Genomic DNA, 21,194 nt, shown 5'->3' on the forward strand with positions numbered 1-21,194 from the left:
CAAAAATGAAAAACTAGTCCATGTGGAATTAAGATTTAAAAAAAAGTAGATTAAAACTTAAAGTGTGGACTGACATGTATCAAAACTCTTACTTTAAGTATAAATGAATAAAACACATTTAATTTATTCAGATATGAAATCTCTCCTATTGATATTCAGTATCTGCGTAGACAAAGTTAAATAATGTTGTGTTTAAACTAAACTAAATTCTATTTAGAACTGATAGATAAATTCTGTCTTTTCCATAATCAATGTTTTAAACAAAGATATGGTTCTGAAAGTGTGCTCAATTATTATCCACTCATATGTCTAGATTCCTATCTTGTCTCAACTCACATGTCATCCATCCATCCCCTACTTCTACCCATCCCCCCCAAAAAAAAAAAAACTGTAGAAAAGTAGATCAAGAGTCGGATATGGAGAATTCAAAAAATAAAGTGATTTGTTTTGGGGCCCACTCTGAAATGATCAGGCCAAACCATCTAGGAGAACATCATCCAGCTAAGAACTAGATTCTTCTAGCTCCCATGGAAGGTTAAGTTATGGATCAAAAGTAGTGGAGAATGAAGGAAAAAATGAATGTCTTGAAGCAGGAGGGAAAAGGCAAGATAGAGAAGAGCTCTGTCTTCTGGAGAATAGCTGTGTGTCTCTCCTCAAGAGGAAGAACAATGGCAGTAAGAATAACTCCACTTATCAAACATTTCTTTCCTCATGTAATCCTCATAACAAGTAGGTTTTCAGACGAGAACAGTTGAGGCTAATAAAGAGTAAGAAACTTGTTCCAGGGTCCAGTAGGAAATTGTAGAATTGGAGAAGGGTTTATTCCGTATGATACAATCATAGTGTTTGTATAGTCACGGTTTGGGGTTTTTCCTGAACTGGCACTTCCGGGGCACTCCATACACTCCCTGTCTTGGTATCTAAACAGCTCACTGGGTGCTCACATAGGTAATGGAGACTGTCGGTTTTCCCAGGGTGGCAAACAGTGTCTGTCCTGTTCTGCACTTTTCCCCAGCAGAGTGCCAGCAAATAGGAGACCCTCAAAACTAAGTGGGTGCTGGAGGACCGCAATAAATTTTAAAAAAGGTGAAATCTTTCCAAAATTAATTTATGTAGATAAATATATAATGTACTGCAATGCTCCACTGGTAAAACCAGCAATTTTAATTTCAACTCATGCTATTAAAGACAGTTGTCATTGGACAGTTAAGGTAAGTCTTTATGTATTCACAGTAGGATTTGTTTTGAGAATCTGTAGGTCTAAATTTTAAGAACTAATGTATTGACCATGCTATATTTTAGAAATCTGTTATCAAAATACTACTTATAGTTACCATCTCAGTAGATATAACAAAAATAATATTTAGATTTGAAGCCATATACAAGTTATGGCTATATAAATAGGTATGACTATTTACTTAACCCTCTGTAGACATCATTTGTATCTCTTTTACAATTAATTTTAGTTGTATATGCACACATATGCTTTTCACTTATCTATACATACATGCACACACATGTATGCACACATAGAGAAATATAATGTAACTAGTCAGAGGGATAGCTTTGTCTAAGTACCACAGCGATGATTTGCCATATTGTTCTTGATGATGTGTCCTTGACAGCTTGCCTAAACTCACGAGCAATATTTTAATATTTTACCATCCAGAGATATTACAAGACGTAAAATAGGTCTACTGAGGGATTGAAGGACATCAGAAGAATAAAATTTTTGTTTTAGATAGATGTTTGCTGCATATGCAGTTTCTAACTTAGAAATGGATTATGCTTCCAAAATTTGCTTTCTTGATGGCTGTTTGACTCAACAATAAGCAGTATAATGCTTACAGTGTGCCGTGCATTGTTCGCAGCACCTTACAATTTTTGACTTATTTCGTCTTACAACAATCCTGTAAAGTAAAGATTATCTTCATTTTATTTATGATGAAGTTAAACGTCTTTTACAAGCTCACATAGTAAGTGGTAGCCCTGGACCAGACTCCATCAGTCTGGCTCCAATGTGCCCGTAACTACTGCACAGGGATACATCTTGCTAAACTCTGTTGCCTTTCACTTGTTTGCTCTTTGGAACAAGTCTTATTATACAATATTTCTATAATTTTCATAAAGAGCTGAACTCTCAGACTGGGCCACACAAGCCCCTTATCTTTAATGTTGCACATTCATCGCCAAAGATTACAAAGATATTACAATTGCAATCTTCATAGTAGGCATGCATAAGAAAAAGATAAAGCTTTATATTGCTTTATCTTGTTTCATTGCACTTCAGAAAATTCAGTTTTACTTGGAGGAGAAACGTATGCTAGATAGAAATATCATGGAAGTCCTAAAGGATATGTTCAAGCATTTTAGAGGTTAAGGTTACAGGTAATTTATTATGTCCATTTTCTGTTCAACTTATGACTTTCCTATCCCTATTATAGATCTATCACTGTCAGTATTCTTTGTTTTTCAACTTTTTCTTTATAACTCTAAAATAGAATTAAGGCAAGGCAAAACTTCAAGTAAATGAAAAGATGTATCAAAGCATTTGGGCAATCATTGGAAGAGTCAAGGAAAATGGATCTAAGAGGATATAAATGCTTATGTTTGAAAAAGGATTAAGGTTAAATTTCTAAACCATGAGAGGAAAAAGGACAAAGGAGAGGGCAGCAGGTCTAAAGATGATTTTGCTTGGAGAAAGTCCTAGCTTCAAACAGCTCTCAGGGTTCTGTTATTCACTGGAATTCTTTTGGTAATTATCCAGAGAAGGCAGAGCACAGCAGGGCCTTGGGATGAATGAAAGTGTGAATGCATACACTGATATTTCAACATGCAGGATATTCATAGTTCATAGGTAAAGGTTTGTGACTTGGGAATATTCCCATACCAGCAAGTCCCTATTCCTACACCTTCCACTGGGGGAACAGTGCACTGTCCTTTGGGCCCAAACACTGTCTACACCAGAACTCATTGGTGTTTCATAGTAAGTCACTTGACATGGCTTTGTTCTTTTCCTGACTATAATAATTAAGGTAATGAAAATTCTTCTCAGCCTCCGACTTGCTGAGAACGTGTCACAGAAACCTGGGCCTTTGAAAAAACTGAACTCTTCCCTTGCTCAATCAGGAAGTCATATTAACTGAAGGCCTTTGCCTCTTTGATCTGAATCGACCCCAGTGGACTAAGGATCTCCCACATTTGATCCAAACTGCTGAGCTTCCTTTATTAGAATTCTTGAGCTTTCTGTTTAAGTTTTGACAGGCAAGCTGCAGGTTTTTTAATGAAATATGGACCTACGTGTCTCTGGCATCCCGCAAGTTAGAAAATCTAGGGCACAATCTAGGCTTTTGGCCTGAAAGAAGTCTTTTTTTGCAAAGATGGGCTTAGACATCTTAAAGTCAACCTATGTTCCCATCTAACATAAGAAAGTCTCATTTCTCTATGAGCCTCTTTCAGAAAGGTTTACGAAAAGGCATTGCTTTTTGAGGTCTCAGAGAGTGTAAAGTGGAGCTTCTCACTTGCAAAAGATGTAGCAGGGAGTTGCTCTGTCAGGTATTCTGGGCAAATGCCCTGAAAAGCTGCTTGTCTGGCACAAGTGAGGAGTTCCAAAAGGCTGAGGGAAATCCTCCTCATGCCAGCATGTATTCATTTATCGCCCATCAACTCATTCGGGTTTTGCACAGTAATAGGTTTGTGCCAGCCGCAGTTGGTAATGAACTTGAGAACTGAAAATGCACCCCTGAAAGGAAGCAAGGACTCACCTTAGACAAGTAATCCACTTTCCAGTGATGGGAGTGGACTCATGTTTTGTTGTTACAATCGGATTTGCTCTGATTGGTGAGCTGTCCCAGAACTGTAAAATAAGGTGTTTTATTTTTAATTCAGTTCATGCATCTGTCTATACACAGCTACATGGATGTAGATTTGGATTTCAGTTTGAAACTGGAATCGCTTAACCAGTGTTTACCAACAGTGTACGTGGTGCTGATGCTGCACGTGGCCTCAGGGAAAGCATTACAATAGGACACAGGGAATCTGTGAACTTAAAAGGCACTTCGCACCATTCTAATAGAGCAGCTGAGATTGCTGCATTGAATGTCACTGCTCTTTAGAGTGATAAATGTGCATCTTGGACTTCTTAGAGTGGCCTATAACCACACATGTTGCTTGTCTCTGAAGCCAAGGAGGGCCTGATTAAACACAGGGCTCACCCACTGTGAGAAAACTCTCTGGCATCCCAGCTGCCATTCAGAACGTGAAATCCAGGATATGACCTGTCAGGATGAGCCACTTCAGCATATTGTGGCAATGCAGCTGTCACTGAGATACATAAGTCTCTAGAGAAAAGCATTCAAACTGTTTCCATGGTAGAACGAATACAAATACACAGCTCCAGTCACGTTTGAATGTGATCTTTTCAACAGGATGACCTATACTAAATATGCACCTGACTGGAAGTGACCCCGTACCTCTTCTCATCTTTGATTGCTGCAGATTTTCTGCATGCAGTCTGATTCAATATTTTTCTTGGTCTATATTTGAGAAAGGTGCAGACTATTTGGAAGCCATATAGATTTAAATTATGTGTTGTCCTCTTTCCTCAATGAAGACAAAATTGCTATAGATCGCCCAAGGTATTTCAATGAAATATGTGAAAAACAGATAGTTCTATAAACCAGATTTAAAATAATTTTTTCATATTGATTCCTTGATACTGAATTATTTTCATTTTTTTAATCAATTTATAACTCTAATAGCAAAATTTATAGTAGAATTTGAAATTTCCTAACTTGTACCATTAATATCAAGAGAAGGTCAGTGAGTAAGATTAGTGATTATTAAGTATTTTCGTAATAGGGAATTAACATACATGGTCTCTCAGGTGTGTCCAAATAGGTGGCAGTAAATTTTAGAGCAAATTATTATTTTATTTCATATTAAAAGTTTCTTAAAAGTACAAAACAGGGTCAAGTATCAAATTTATGTTTGAATTTGGTACTTTCTTGCTAAAACTGACTAAAATAAGTCTCATACCAGAAATGCTTATCTAAGGCAAAGTTTTATCAGGAATTTTAAAGATCTGCATAGTCAACCAAAAGACTTCCTTCTAAAAGCAAAAAGGAAGTGCGAGAAACTTTGATCAACTGACACTACAGTTAAAAAAAGACTGCTATCTCAAACTATTTTTGATTTTAAGGCAATATTGTCAACTATGCGTTCTGATATTTAGATAATTATACCTATGGAATGTTTGTGTGTTTATATGTTTGCATAGCAAACTGGAGATACAGATTTACATATACATTATTATGTTTATTTGCATATATTTCTCCACATATTAATGTATTATATATAATTGTATATGTAAATATAATACCTATGACATATACCTGTGTATTATATAGCTATACTTAATAGTATGTTTACGATATATATTCACTTTATTAATTAGAATGAAATGTCCTATTTCCTAATCATAACCTGTAATAATTTGTTCCACTTGTTTATCTTAGAAACTCTTGATTGCAATAATTCATTAATTTATTTAATAAATATGTCCATGCTTACTTATCTAACTTTAGTTAGATATACTTTGTGTGTATATAAATTGAGAAGTTATCTCTTCCCAAATACCTGAAAGCCATCACTGAACTGTAAGATAACCTTGAGACTTTCACACATGTCATTTCTTCATTGAACTGTGACAGATTTTTTTTTCCCCTGAACACTTATCATATTCCCCAGATGGCTTAGCCATCATCACTGACAAAGTATGAATAATGTTTTAGGTTGAACAGATGTAAGCAATTTGTAATTTTTCCCCTTTCTGAACCAGCTTTGTTTTGATGAATCAACTGGAAATTGAAACTTATGTAGCACTTCTGTTTGAAAAGGAGTAGTGTTTTCCCACATTGGAATATGTAGTCAGCTCTTAAACGTGGACAAGAGATAGGGAACAAGGAAACTGTCCAGATTCAATAAAATATGGGAGATCATCACTTAATATTGCAGTGTAGTTCCAATTTCTTTAGTCTATAGAACCACATATAAAAAAAGGTAATTCCAAGCCAACGAAACTTCTATCACATTTTGAAAAGAGAGTTTTTACTAATATATACACACACACACACACACACACACACACACACACATATATTGCCTCTGTTTCTCTCTGGTCAGAATACTCTGAAGAACTAGAGTTCTGGAAATGCAGAAACTGTTGATGAAATGTGAAGAGAGAAGAAAACGTACAATTCTTCTGATGAGGATTTGTTTATTCTGTCAAATTATTTTTTATAAATTATACAAATTATAGGTTTGACCTTACTATACTCAAATTGAGCCTTACAGGCAATTGAGTTTCAGGGAAAGCTCTCTACAGGCTCTAAATTAGTTAAATACTCTTTGTTTAAAAAAAAAGATTAAAAAATAATCTACCTAAGACGGATCTTAATACTATAGCTATAAAATGCACATTTATGTATACATTGGTATTCCATTTGTATACAATATGATTTATTTTCCTTATCGTAAATAGTTGCCAGGCCTAAAAGGCCACTTAATATCTAGAGTTCAGCCACTGCCCTTCACTTCCAGAGCCTGTCTCTAACCTGACAAATTCTTGCTGTAGATAGAACCATCATAGTGAATATTTTTAGCTTTCTTGAAATTAAGGTCTATGAGACCAAACTAATTGGCAACTGGTCTAGATTAGATAACTCTGAATTATTGAACACTTAAGAATTTGGAAACTCCATATGCTACAGACAGAATTTAATAACCAAAATATGATCAAAGATAGCCATAAGTGCACTTATTATTTCCATTCTCATTACTGCATTTCAACATCACTGACTTAGAATGTTTAATGTTAATATTGTAGAATATTTTTAGGTAGAATTCACAGACAATCCTCAAAGCTTTTTTAACCTTGCCCTTTTTGAAAAACCATGAAATTTCATGCACTTCTTTTGGAATTTCAAAATAAATTAAGTAGTATGACAGAAATTGGATCAAAACAATATTCATTATGCTTCTACTTCCACTCAACTCTGGTGATCTACCTGTTTCACCTTCTTCACCGTGAATAATCACTGGTCCTAATAAGCTGGTTAAGGATCTTATGTAAGAAACCATTTTGATGAACTTACCTGGTATATTTTCTGATTTAATCAGGTGCTCTATTGGATGGCCTACATTGGCTCCTGTCTTTCTCTTAGTTTCTATAAGTTATTGTTCCTTAGATATATAGCTCAGTCCTTGAGTTTGCTTTCATACACAATTGCTAGGCCAAAGGTAAAAAGGATTGTTTTCAAGCCTGTACAAAATGAAGCACTCTCTACACAGATCTTCCAGAGTACCCACAAATTTTAATGATTTGCAGCTTTTTTGGTGTTGCATTTCATACATCGTCTTCATTTGAAAGAATGGATATTAAGATAGCAACTGAGACATTTTAGAGGTTTCTTTATTAGTTAAGTAAGACCATTAGAGATTCAGTATGATATTTCTTAATACATAACACCTAATTGCTCTTATTCCAAAATTTAAATGTGATTTATTTTCCAGTAGTGCATATTCCTTTTCTGAACCTGTGTATTTCCCAGATTCATCTCTTGCTTTCTGCACTTTATGGGTATTTCATGCATTAAGAAACTTTATAAGTGAAATTTGAGTCAGTATACAAAACAATATTACGTGAATTAACTAACACAAAGAGAAATAGATGGTCAAGAATACTGTACACGTTTCGTATGCCAACTCCCACATATTCCCTGCATTCAGATATTTTTCCCAAGTAGAATCTATCATCAGAAAGTGATCTTAGATGCTTTGTTATGGAAATAGTCCTCTTGAACAACAACAAAAAGTCATTTTGACTATATTTTTATTTTAAAGAAAGTTATGTTTCACCCTCTTAATATGTTTATTGTTGTGAAGTCTGAGCTAATCATCTCCATCAACTTAACATTCTTATTCAAAGAGTCTGGAGAAAAAGTTTTGTTATTATCATTCCTGAATTTCTGTAGTATTAGTATAGCTAAAAGAAAACAAATTGTATGAAATAAATGGTTGTCTTAGGCAGTGCCTCTAAATTTATGGGAATTTTGTGATTGCTGTATTCAGTTGAATTGTAAAGTTCACATTCTAGGTGGAAACCCAATTATCATTTCTCCCTGATTTTTAAAATTTATCAAGTTTAAAAGAAGTAACTATTGGGTTTTTGTTTGTCCATTTGTTTTCCTAGCAATATAAACCCTAACAGTATAATACAGGGCAATAATTCATTGCATTCTATAAACAAAAACAATAACTAAACTGAACTCAAATTCACTAGTGGAGTTGAATGTTATGGACATGTGTGCAGGTGATCTGACTGATCTTTCCTAATATGATTGCATCAGCATAATATATTAAATTTTAATTGTACATAACTTTATATTAAGTGAATTGAAAAAAGTTGGGAGATAAGGAAATTGATCAGATATCAAAGGTGTGGGGATTCTCCTTACACAAACATGGCAGGGATTCTTGCTAAAACTGGACTCAGCATGGATGGACACAGAAAGGCAAAGTAGAGACCTACTTGACAAGAGGGCTCAGACGAGCCAAACTAAAGTTTGGTAGAGGAGAGAATCTCATACCTAGGAGTGCAATTGCTGCATCATATGGTTTAACGCTAGGTTTAACATTTTGAGGAACTTCTAGAACTTGTTCCAAAGGGGCCACATCATTTTACTCTCATACACAAGCACCATCAAAGGATGGGTTCCAATTGCATCATCTTGTCACCAAGGCATAATTATTTGTCATTTTTATTATAACCATTCTAGTTGGTGTGAAAAAGTATTTCATTGTGGTTTTGACTCACAATTACTTGATGGCTAATGATGTTGACCATCTTTTCATGTGCATATTAGCCCATTTATGCATCTTCTCTGGAAAAATGTCTATTCTTTTCCTTTGCTTATTTTTTAAATTAAGTTATTTTTATTTGTTTGTTTTGTTTTGTCTTTTTATTGAGGTGTAGGACTATTTTTAAATGTATTTTGTTCAAGTCCCTTATCAGATATGAGTTGCAAATATTTTCTCTCATCCTATGTTTTTTTTCTTCTTCATTTTTTTTTTGATGGTTTCCTTTGAAGCACAAATATTTTTAATTTTGATAAACTCCGGTTTACTTTTTCTTTTGTCACTTGTGCTTTTGGTGTCATGTCTAAGAAGGCTTTGCTTAAGGTCATGTCATTTTACTTCTGCACTCTTAAGAGTTTTAGAGTTTTCACCCTTTAATTTAGGTCTATGATTCATTCTGAGCTATTTTTTTTTGCAAAGAGTATGAAGAAGGGGTCCAACTTTATTCTTTCAACATTTCATTGTAACTGAATATTATGACATACATTACAGTAAGAAGTCTCAGGCAAGGTGCAGTTTGTTATATAATAGCCTGAGTTTGTATTACTGTTTTCACTTTCATATTTTTCCATTGCAAAGAATAGTATATTACATAATGCAATTATCTTTACAGCTGTATTTCTAATTATTTTATATTTTCAGAAGTATAAGAACATTCTTTTTTTCCAAAAAAAAACTCTACTAATGATCTTCCATTCGGCAGCTATTTTATAAATGTGATTTATATATTAAGTGATCCCGCTTAAAAATATGTTGAAGGGATCAGCATTAAGTAAGGCTCAAAAAGAGAAAAGGGCTAATTTGGGCTTTCATCAAGTACAGATTGACATCTGGAGGGGAAAAAAAAGACAAGTATTTATCGACATGTGACTTAATGAAAAATATTATGTATCACCTTAGAGCCCTTTAAAGTTTAAATAATTTTAAAAAATCCCCTAATTAAACTTGTGCAGCAGAATTACAGCAATAGCATTTCTAGTGACAGGTGACTTTGGAATATAATTCAGATCCCAAAGCGTGCATCCCTTATAGTGCCCCTTTCTCAACTTACCTACTCATAGAAAGTCCTTTACTGAGTGATAAATTAAGCCAAAAACAAGGCAATTGCCAAAATGGGCAGTCCTTTCAGCATCACACTCTTTATAGAAGGAATGATGACCTAAATTTGACTACTCTCCCATATGCTATTATTTTGAAACTCACTGGGAAAATTTTAAAGAACTGTTTTGAACTTGCTTATGACTATCTCGGTTCCATTCCTTCACCAGGCTTTGGGGAGAACTCCGATCATCAGCTGATGTTGTTTGTACTTTACATTATTGAATGGATTATAGATCACATTGTTAGTCTTTTCCTTGAAATAGATTTAACACACTTCCTCTCTGGAAGTTTCATGTAACTTGATTTATTGATGTAAACTGGGCATCTACATTTGAAAATAGTCCAAATCGAGCTAAAATAAGATCATCAGACCACTAGAAGAGATGTTTACATTTTGTTATCATAGTAAAATGGACTTTTACTATGAAAAGTCTGTGAAACTCTTCTTATGTTGGCTGGGAAATGTGGAAGTGTCATCTGTAACTGCCTCCTTTGAATAAATGTTTATGTAATGGAAAATTTTCATGGGTAAAACCACTATCGTATTTATCTTCCAATATCTAACCCATTATTGCTAAGTTTTAGGATTACCTACCCCCACTTGCTTTTAATTATTTCTTTTCGTGCAGGACTCCATGTCTTATTATAAATGATTTCACTGCTTCCTTTTAATTGTAATAGGGAAAATGTAAGGTTTTCATAACTGTTGATTTTCCAAAAGCAATATGATCTCATTAGAAGGATCATACAAACGTCACATTAGCATTAACCTCATTTAACTCCTTCCTCATGCTTCAAAAAACCTTCCCCCTCTATGTTTCCAGTATTTCACCTTTTGGATGTCACCACTTCCTCATTTTGTAAGTTTAAATTATAAATTTCAGTTGTCTTTCAAAATTCAATTGGGTTTAAAAGAGAAGGTCATTAAAACCTGTGGCATCACATCTTCATTTTTTGCCATAGTTCAAGTGCATAGTTTTTGCCATGCACCAGTTCAAGTTAGGCATTATTTCTGAGACATCCCAAAATAGTTGGAAGACATTTATATAGGATAGTATACATACATATATATATATGTATATATGTGTATATATGTATATATATGTATATACACATATACATATATGTATATATTTATATATACATATATAGTATATATGTATATATATATATATATATATATATATATATGTATATTTAATTCTCCAACAAAATCTAACACATGATGTAGTTTTGGTGTGATCCATTTAAATTTCACTCATGTTTCTGACATGGTAAATAAAGTCTAAAGGAGTCCTCTGTTTTTTTTGTTGTTTAACTGTTCTTACTTCTCAGAACAATTTCATTTTCCTACTATATAATTCTCTTTCATTCGCTGTATCTTTGAAATTATAATAAATAATTTTATAATTTTATGTAATCAAAATTCAATTTATTATGAATTTAGAAGTAAATTTTATGACCTCTAGTTTCAAATATTACAGAAAACTAGAAATGATGTTAAATTTTCAGCATGGATGATTTTATCACACAGCTCTATAATCTTATGGAAGGGCAATGCTGCATATTATGTCAGATCACACATTATAAAAGTAGTAGTTAATAAATAGTTAATAAATAATAACATGCAAAATGTAAAGATTAGACTATTGCTACAACTGGATGAAATTTCACGTTCCTTAATCTGAATTCAGATTACTTGCGACATTTTATAAATGAGAGTTTTAGATGTAGTAGAAGCCAAATTAAGGATCTCGTTTTATTGGTTAGTAATCTGATCCTAAATTAGTTTAAATGGTTTGTTCAAGAGCACATAGTTAGCTAAAGGTAATGCAAAGCCAAGACTCCAGCTCTCCAGGGCTTTCCCACTATTGAATATTGTGACTCAGAGACTGAAGCCATGAGTGTGCTCCATTGTATTAACACCACAAATCTCTAAAATGCCAGCAAATATAAATTAAATAAGAACTCATTAAGTGCCGACTATGCTAAGATGTGCATCAAAAATAGATTCATCTCTTTCTATTTTATTATATAATTTTAAACTTCTCTATGAGTATGTAGTGAAGCTATCTTTACAGAGATACAAGTTATACCCCGTCTTCTCTCTTTACAAATGGAGTATAAATAAACAACTACCTGGAAATTTTTCAAAGGCAAGTTTCTTCAACGTTGAATTTTGTCATGTAAACCATAAGGGGCTACAGGCCAGAAGGAATATTTTCTTTTTCTTTTCTGTAGTCAGTTGTGCACTGGAGCTGGCTTATTATACTGGCTTGCAAGAGCTGGTTGTGCCATCTCTTCCCATCTCCGGGTTCACTGATGTTATGGGAATATTTGCACCACAGAAACTGGCAAATGCTACAAATTAGCGACTCTCTCTCCCCCCTAGTTAGTGCCTGCCGTTAAACATTTACCAAGACACCAATGTACAATGCATTGGCTGAGCAAAACTAGACAAGCCTATTGTACTTCTTGAGCTGCTAACTGTCCCCTCTGTGAAGTAGGGATGGCAATATATACTATAGCATATATCACAGGATTTTATGAAGATCATGTGAAAATCTTTGCAATTGTGACTATGAAGTAGAATTACTAACATCACAATAATGAAAGTTATATGTTTGCAAATAAAATATGAGACACTTGGCAAAACCAATATAGTATACATAGACCTAGAGTTCCTTAACACCACATCTACACTCAACCTATGTACCTAGCCAGACAAAAAGGAAAATAATGAAACTCAGAGTTAATGTCACAGCCTGATTCCTATAACAGACATCAAATAACATAAATAGGTACCAAATAGAATGCATAGATTATTGGGTCAAAAGTAGTACCCCAACTACTTTCCCCATGCCACGAGTCCTCTGTGAATCTGATGAATTAGGCTTAGGAAGGTGGATAAAACATTTTCTGCATGTAGGCTATGAAGGCCTCTGCAGAAAGGATTTCCTTTTTTCTTCTTATCACCTACTTAATACAGAGCGCTGCATACAAAGGACACATAGAAAAAAAATATTGACAGGTAGACCTCTTGAGTTTACAAATTCTCGCTTTCACTTTTATGACTCTTCCAAATACTTTAGAAGTCTTGTTCAAATCTGCATGGAAATCCCTACCCTTTGATGCAATGTCACTGCCTTTGGCATTTGCAATGTGGTTAAGTAAGTCATATATTGAAACTACAAAATCCTCTTCTGAACTTGGGTCCTGTATATTGGTCCACTCTTGTTTACCTTTGAATAAAACAAAACAGCCAAAAAGATTCCGTGTGTAAAACATATGACCATCCACACCAGACTGTTAATCACCAAAACACTAATCAGATCTCTATTTCTCCCCCCATGAACTGTATGTTGAAAATGGTCCGAAGGACTTGCTATCCCAAGCTGAATACTCTCGAGAAGCTAAAGAATTCAGTTCCTTTTTGGTTGAAATTGGATTCATCATAGCCAGATAAATGTGGGCTTAAATCCTGGTTCTATAACCTACAGTCTCCATGACCTTAAACTGATTATTTAACCTTCCCATGCCACAGTGTCCTGCCTCATCTGTGAAATAACAAATATTCATTTTTGTGATGAGGATTAAATGAAGAATAAACAAAACAAACAAACAAAAAACAAAAACAACAACAACATACCCAGAGCTATTAACACTGTGTCTGGCTCATTATAAACACTCAATAAATTATTATTATTATTGCTACCTTTTAATAAATTGCATATGTTTTTACTCCTGGGTTTATTCCTAGCTTGCCAAATCACATTTAATGTGCTTCTCTGTCCCTTTGTTTCCTCACACGAGAAGTGAATTGAACACCTGTCACTTTTTTGCTTCTCTGGAATAACATAAAGATTAATTCCTGGTGGACTGAATTATTTTCAGTAATACAGTGCTGGAAGTTCTATTTTTTTTTTTTAAAGTAATACTCACAAGTCCTACTTTTGCAGTAGCACAAGTCATCTCATAAAGTACCATGAACTTTACTGAAATAGTTTTTAAAAAATTAAGTTTTATGCATGTTAAATAAATGAAGTCATGTTATGTACCATACTGCAGACTGAGAATACAATGAAAGGACTATTTAAAGAGTTGAAAACAAAACAGCAGAGCTGTTCTATTTTAGTATATCCAGGAATTATTTTTTTTATTTTATTTTATATTTTATAACCTGTATAAGTACACTTCTCCTAAGAATGAACCAACATATTGACAAATATGGAGGACAGAAAATTCATATATAATATTCAGATATTATAAAAGAATTGGTTTTGGGGGCTGAAGTATAGCATTGGGGAGATACAGATATCTTCTGTAAAGATGAATTACAGAAAGCTTATTCTTTTCTATCTCAAATTCCCGTGGGCGTTTTAGAACCAGAAGCCAACTTATTTGCTCTTAACAGAATCTTCCTGTGGAATCAGGCACAAAGCTCAGTGGTGGGAAGATTAAATATGAGAGGAGAAATAGAAAAGACACCTCTGAACTAAGGGAACACAGGACATTATGCTATGTACTTCATCTCACATTCCATATAAAAGAATTTCTGGGCTTGTGAATGGAAACTTTACATATAATATAATATTGAGTTAAAAACCTTGGCACAGTGGGACTCCATACTTTATTCAAATTCTTCTAGAAATTTTCATATTCAGTTGTTAGAAGAATAGTGTTTTAATATGAAAAAATATAATATTACTTCTATACTTTTAGACTTCTTTGTTTAAATATAAGTACAAATTGATATTCTTTATTTGCAAATATGTTGAGTGTGAACTGTCATTAGCACATTAAATGCTGTTGTGAACACCATTTTTTGCTTTATTTCTGAAGTGTTGGTTGCTTGAAATCATACTTTAGCTCATCAGGTTATTAGTATCTAATTTATGATATATAATTATCTAAATATCTATTATGATATCTAATATATCTAATAATATCTAATATATTGCTGGATTTAAAATCAAGAAGGATTTACTGAGTACCTCCTTTGCTTTGCAATGTATTCAAATCTGAAAGAAGGTAAAGGTAACAGAATAGGGAGTAGGAAACAGAGCAGGACCGCGAGTGTGTCAGGGAATATACAGTTTACAAACACAGAATATTTAAAAGAGCAATAGAATCTTATAGATAGAGGAAACCCCAAAGACATACAATCACATGTTTTTGTTTCTCAACTAAGGAAACGTGTCCATTGAGGTTAAATGATCTGACCTCAATTGCTCAGCCAATATATAGTTACAGAAGATGGCAAGCGAGAAGTGGGATGTATGTATGGGATTGAAGAATATGGGATATGTTGAATTTCAACTACTATCACTTACTACGTGTTAAGTTCTATGCTAGATTCTTCCACACTTACTGTCTCTTTTACATGATCATAACAAGCTCGTATGTTAAATGTCATTGCCCAATGTCCAAGAAATGAAGTAGCTTTCCCAAGGATTCAAAAGTATTGTATCACAGATTCACATCCACGTGTTGTGACCATAAATATGGCCTTCCATAGAACACTGATTTGGTGGGTAAAGGCATTCCAAGTGTTGTGTTTGTCTGAAATAAGAAACGGGATTGATACGTTGGAGGAGCAGTGGATAAGACATCTTGCTTAGCAAGATCAGAGCTTCTATACTGAGAAGTAATGAGATAATTGCATGTATTAAAAAAACAAGAACATATTTAATTTACACATAAATTCCAGGGTGAGTTTGTTTCATACAAGACAGAGTATTACAATATTAAAGCAGAAATAAAGGGAGGGAGGAGAGAGAGAGGAAATTAATAATATCTGAAATAAAACAGCCTAGTTGATGACAAATATTCTATGTGTATCTGTGAATGACTGTAATATATATTAATATCCAAAAATGTCAGGGAAACAAACAGATGCCACACATTATAACAGTAATTATCTCTATATGGTGGATATTTTTCTCCTTCATTCATTTTTTTCTTCAAGTTTTCTACAAGAAAACTTTTATAATTTATTTTACAATTTTTTAAAAAAAAACAGTTTCTATATAAAGAAATACATACAGGGGAACTATATTATTTTCTGACTTAAAAACTAAATTACTAAATTTTAAGCTACAATAGGTATGAATTTGAGATAAAAAGTAGAACAGCTTGTTCTGAATTAGAGTATAAGTAGTTTATTATTTTATCAATGCAGTCTTTTCAATTCAATTATTTTCCTAATTAGGATTAAAAATTTAAGTTAATATTATCTTTTTTACAAACTCTTCACAAAAAGTGTATAGTTTTTAAATGTTGCTGGTATATAAAGAAATACTTTCAAATATGGATAATAAAATTGTACTCTGGGCTTTGGCTTGTAAAGTTAACAGATATTATCTGATTATTCTACTATAATTTAAAAAGAATATCCATTTTTGTCATTTTCACATGTAAAATGTGTTTTTGGAAAAATACTGAATCCTGATCATTGAGGTTGGCCGACATAATTTCAAGAATTACATTAGGTTTAAAATAAGCACATAGAGGACTCTTACTGGTTATTTGCATCAGCTCCTATATTTTTTTAATTTCACAGAATGTATTACCTGTGACTTTAGTTCTTGACCTTCTTTAAGGTTTTGTTTCGATTTATCTATTATATATTGATGCCATTTATCAAGGTCTGTTTTCTAGTGATTTTCTAGTAATCAACAGGGAAAATGGCATTTGCTTTGTGTTTTTTCTCCAAAATTGTCCTGAAAAAAAAATAGGTAATTTATTTTTCTTTGGAATTATTCAAATTGTTACAATCCAAACATCACAAAGCTTAATTTCTTCTATTAGCATTTCTAAGCAAAAGTTTATTGATACCAGTATTTTAACTGCATAGATTAAAATACAACACGTTTTTGAAGCCTCTTTACCTTTTCTTTTCAAATAAGATGATCAGGATGTAGTTTTCAAAACACAATTTTTATTAATGTTGATCAATGCTCTAGGTATGTCTTTCCTATTAAAAAATTCACACATTCATTTTCTCCATAAAATCTTCACTGATGTCATTATCACAGAGTTGAGAATTGTCACCAGTTACATTTTCGTATTGTATTTTTCTAGATGTGCTGATGTGTCCATAATGCTCATTGATTCACTCTGCATTTAAATGTCAGATTCTTGACTTGAGGGTAAAAAGAAGAAACCTCACTGATTGTCTGTTTCTGGTGTCTCACAAAGTGCCTGGGTCTAAAAACGTTGAGTGATTTGTACATCTCTGACACTGTTTTGAGATATTTTGGCCAATAATTTTGCCTTCCGTATTTTTCCTAACATTAGAGTTGCTTATTTGTATTACATATTGAAGTTGTTTTGGTATTTTGTCTACAATTTTCCGTAGTTAAGTGGATTTCCATCAAATCTCTCCAGAATTTGGAAATTGAAAACATTTATTTATAATGTCATCATGGAGTCACATTTAATGTGACCCAGCAGTCCTATACAAATAATATAGCATTATATTATTTCCTGCTAGTTATTTTTTTCTCACCTTAGAGTAAAATAACTCAGCATGACCTTCATACAGTCAATCTATTTCCAATCATTGACACTCCCTGATAAAATAGTCACTTTTCGACTGAGTTTGAACTTCGCCCACTTTAAACATTTAAAAATAAATGCACTTTTTAAAACTAACCAACTGCATCTACTGACATTTGTAACCACACACATATCACAATCATAAGATTTTCTAATAATAATCATTTCATGTTAAGAACATCTGCTTGTTCAAAGCTGAGAGAGCTTCAGGCCTTCAAACTGTAGTTTATGCTCCCAGCACAGAATCAGTGTTTGTGGTTTTGTCATGATGTCACCAATGTGCGTGCTGTGGTTTGGGCTCATCCAGCTACCTTTGGGCTGTGAAAAGATAGATGTTCTCTGAAAATTCCGTATGACCCTTCTTACTGAGAATAGTCTTTCTTAGAACACTGTCATAACAAAAGACTAATAATGTATTTTACATTGTTTAACATATTCAGCATGTGGTCTTCACCCAACAAGAAAAATTTAAAAATGTAAACAATAAATCCTGGTTTGAAGGAGGGGGACGAAGAAGGAAGAAAAAGGGGGATAATAATGGCTAAGTATATGTTCCCTGTTTTAGGTGTTTGTCGTGAGGTTTGAAAGTTCAATATTTCTCTACCAAATGAAATAAAATAAAATTTTACGTGTTTCATATTCAAAAATCTCAATATATTTGGTCTCCTCTGAAAAGCTTCATAAATTATTTTATAAAAGGAAAAAGAAAATAAGATTATGTAAAATCTAAGGCAGGTGTTTAAATACAGCAAGAACCAGAAGGTAATAATCTTCTCCTTACTTTTGGATGGCAGGGTATATATTTTCCTGAATAGGAGATAATCATAAAAACAAAAATAAAATAACATTTTTTAAAAATTTAGTCTATTTATAAATGGACAACTTTGAAAGTCAGAGTTTCCACATAAGCTAATGAATATGCCAAGAAGTATTGGAAACCACCTTTAACATCAGAGGTGATGATTAACTTCTGAATTTTCAGGCTTTTCAGGTGAACAGTTTGGTAACAATGATGGATCTGAACATTTTGAAATATTTTATTGCCTTTTAAAATAAATAGCATAAAGTATTTATCAGCATTGAAATATATTTCACCAATTTAACAAAATGTTAAACTGCATAAATAGTGAACTATTTGAAAATAATACACGTGTTTTATGTTGTTCTTCTATGGGTTCAGGCAATAGTTTTAATTACTTTAGTACAATGTGATTTGGACAATTGAAGTTGAATATGTCAGTATAATACAGCTAACGCGTATATTTGTTTGTATTTTTAATTGAAATATTAGAGGTTTTGAAAAACTATAGGCATAGTTTCAAATTCTCTTTTTCTAGGAGAATTACTTAATTTCTGCCTTATTATTGTGATTTTTGCAGTCATATTTAACCTTTTCTGAGAGTCTACTCTATATATTACATAAATATTACTGCTAATTCATTATGAATATGAAATTACACAGTAATAGCCCTACATTCCAAGCCCTGGCTATTTATCTGACCTCAACACTGAGCAAGAAAATTAGTATAATGGAAATAAATGCATTACATTTTCTGAGTGCTTAAGAAATACAGAGAGTGTCAAAAAATATAGACAAATTTTAAGAAAGATGTCACTTTGGTCAACATTTCTCAAGCAGTAATTCACCATAATCAGAAGTGTCTGGACACTGATGGTAACCATTTTGAGCACCTCTTGTAATTGCAGAAGTTAAACGTGACCTGTATTCACATTATTGAGTATTACAGCTTTAATACAGTTTCCTTTCTTAAAATTTATATACATTTTTGGCACTCTCTATATATTGTCTTCAGCAATATTTTGAATGTTATTCATAAAGATACTTTTCAAATGTTATTTACTTTAATTCCACATAGTATACTTGGTGTAGACTGGTTGGTATGTTTCTCTAAATCTTTCTCTTCTCTGTGTGTGTGTGTGTGTGTGTCTTGTTTTTCCAGTTACTGGCTGACGAACAAAGTTCCCATCAAAAGACCCAGCACAGGTCTCCTCATGTATACACTTGCCACAAGATTCTGTGATGAAATTCACCTGTATGGATTCTGGCCATTCCCTAAGGATTTGAATGGAAAAGCCGTCAAATATCATTACTATGATGACTTAAAATATAGGTACTTTTCTAATGCAAGTCCTCACAGAATGCCATTAGAATTTAAAACATTAAATGTGCTGCATAACAGAGGCGCTCTGAAACTGACAACCGGAAAGTGTGTAAAGCAATAAAGCACATTTGAAAACAGACAAACAATCTGAATATGCACTTCTTACTGAAGATGTTTCCTAAGATTTGAAAATAGGATCCAAAACAAGACTGGGTTTCAGCATCTGCCAATTACCTGAAAGGTGATAAAGGACATCCGTGAGAAATCCACTACCAGCTGATGAAATACCTGCAAAGTGCTCTGAAAATTAAACATTTTGACTTCAAGGGTCCTAGTAAGTGCCACTTCCACTAAGAATACAGTTTGAATGTATAATTAGTAGTGTTTACAAGATCCAACAATGCACTCGTCATTATTAACGAAACAAATATGTTCATCGCTGTTGGGCTGCCACTGCAACAACAAGCACATGAGAAGAGGAACCCAGGAATACAACTCCTCCCATGGGGAAATTAACCATCCTTGTCAGCAGATATGAAGATGGAAACGATTTGAGCAGTGAAACTCATAAGATTAAACAACTCAAGCAAATGCCTTCAGTCAGGACTCTGAGTCTGATCATGAATTTTCTGTTTCTGTTTCTGTTTTTGTTTGTCCTCTGCAATCTTTTGGTTTGAGAATCGGGGTGCTTAGAAATCCTAAGACACATGTGAATCAGACAAACGATCTTCAAGTAATCATTTTTAAAGTTCTTATATTTTTAAAGAGCAATCACCCCAATGACTTTGTAAAAAAAATGTATTTTGCACAACTCTAAACCTCCAGATTTTTTTCCAGTGGTGTAGAAGGTACCAGCTAAACTGTACTACTCAGTAATCTTGAGCCATTCTAAAGGAAAGATGTCCTGTGTCATCTGAGATGGTAAAATTAGCCGAAAAAATATATACTTTTGGTACCAAAGATTATACTGATGTTTCTACACAACAAACCATTCTCCTTTCGTGAAAATAGTATATTGACATATTATACTACTAATGGAAACGTTGTCTCTAGATATTTTAAATTTTCCAAACTCAAACTTTATTGTTATTTGAAGGAAGACTTTCACGGCTTTTACATTTCATAATAATTTTGTGGAAGCATTTTGCCCTTTAGAATAAGTGTTTGACTGGTAGGGCTGAGATATGACTTCCAATTCTTTGATATTCTCCTTTATTATTCAAATAAAAAGACTGGCATGTTCTTCATGTCATCAGTAAATTTTCTTAGTGCAGAAATAAGATGACTAATAGAGTGTTGTTTCCATGACAGAGATGATTTACTTTAAGAGGTTTAACAGTGAAACTGTCAGTATTTTGCACTTTGAATGGATTAAACTGACCAGATTTTTTTTCCTGTGGTTAAATTTATTCACGGTATCACATTAATGTGTTTTCAAAGAAGCACATGAAATTATTAATAAAGTGATTTAAATTTTTTTAGCATATATGAATT

General features: G+C 33.2%; 1 protein-coding gene across 1 annotated transcript in view; it reads left to right on the top strand.

Moving 5' to 3' along the window:
• Nucleotides 1-20,942, top strand: part of ST8SIA4 (ST8 alpha-N-acetyl-neuraminide alpha-2,8-sialyltransferase 4) — an 81,401-nt gene extending 60,459 nt beyond the window's left edge. Inside the window, exon 5 of the mRNA XM_081054039.1 lies at nucleotides 19,539-20,942. Coding sequence (XP_080910165.1) covers nucleotides 19,539-19,821 — 283 coding nt within the window. The 3' untranslated portion in view covers nucleotides 19,822-20,942. The remainder of the gene's footprint in view (nucleotides 1-19,538) is intronic.
• Nucleotides 20,943-21,194: the final 252 nt, after the last annotated feature.

The sequence above is a fragment of the Rhinolophus hipposideros genome (genome assembly GCF_964194185.1).
Source record: "Rhinolophus hipposideros genome assembly, chromosome: 7".
NCBI classification, from domain to species: Eukaryota; Metazoa; Chordata; class Mammalia; order Chiroptera; family Rhinolophidae; genus Rhinolophus; species Rhinolophus hipposideros.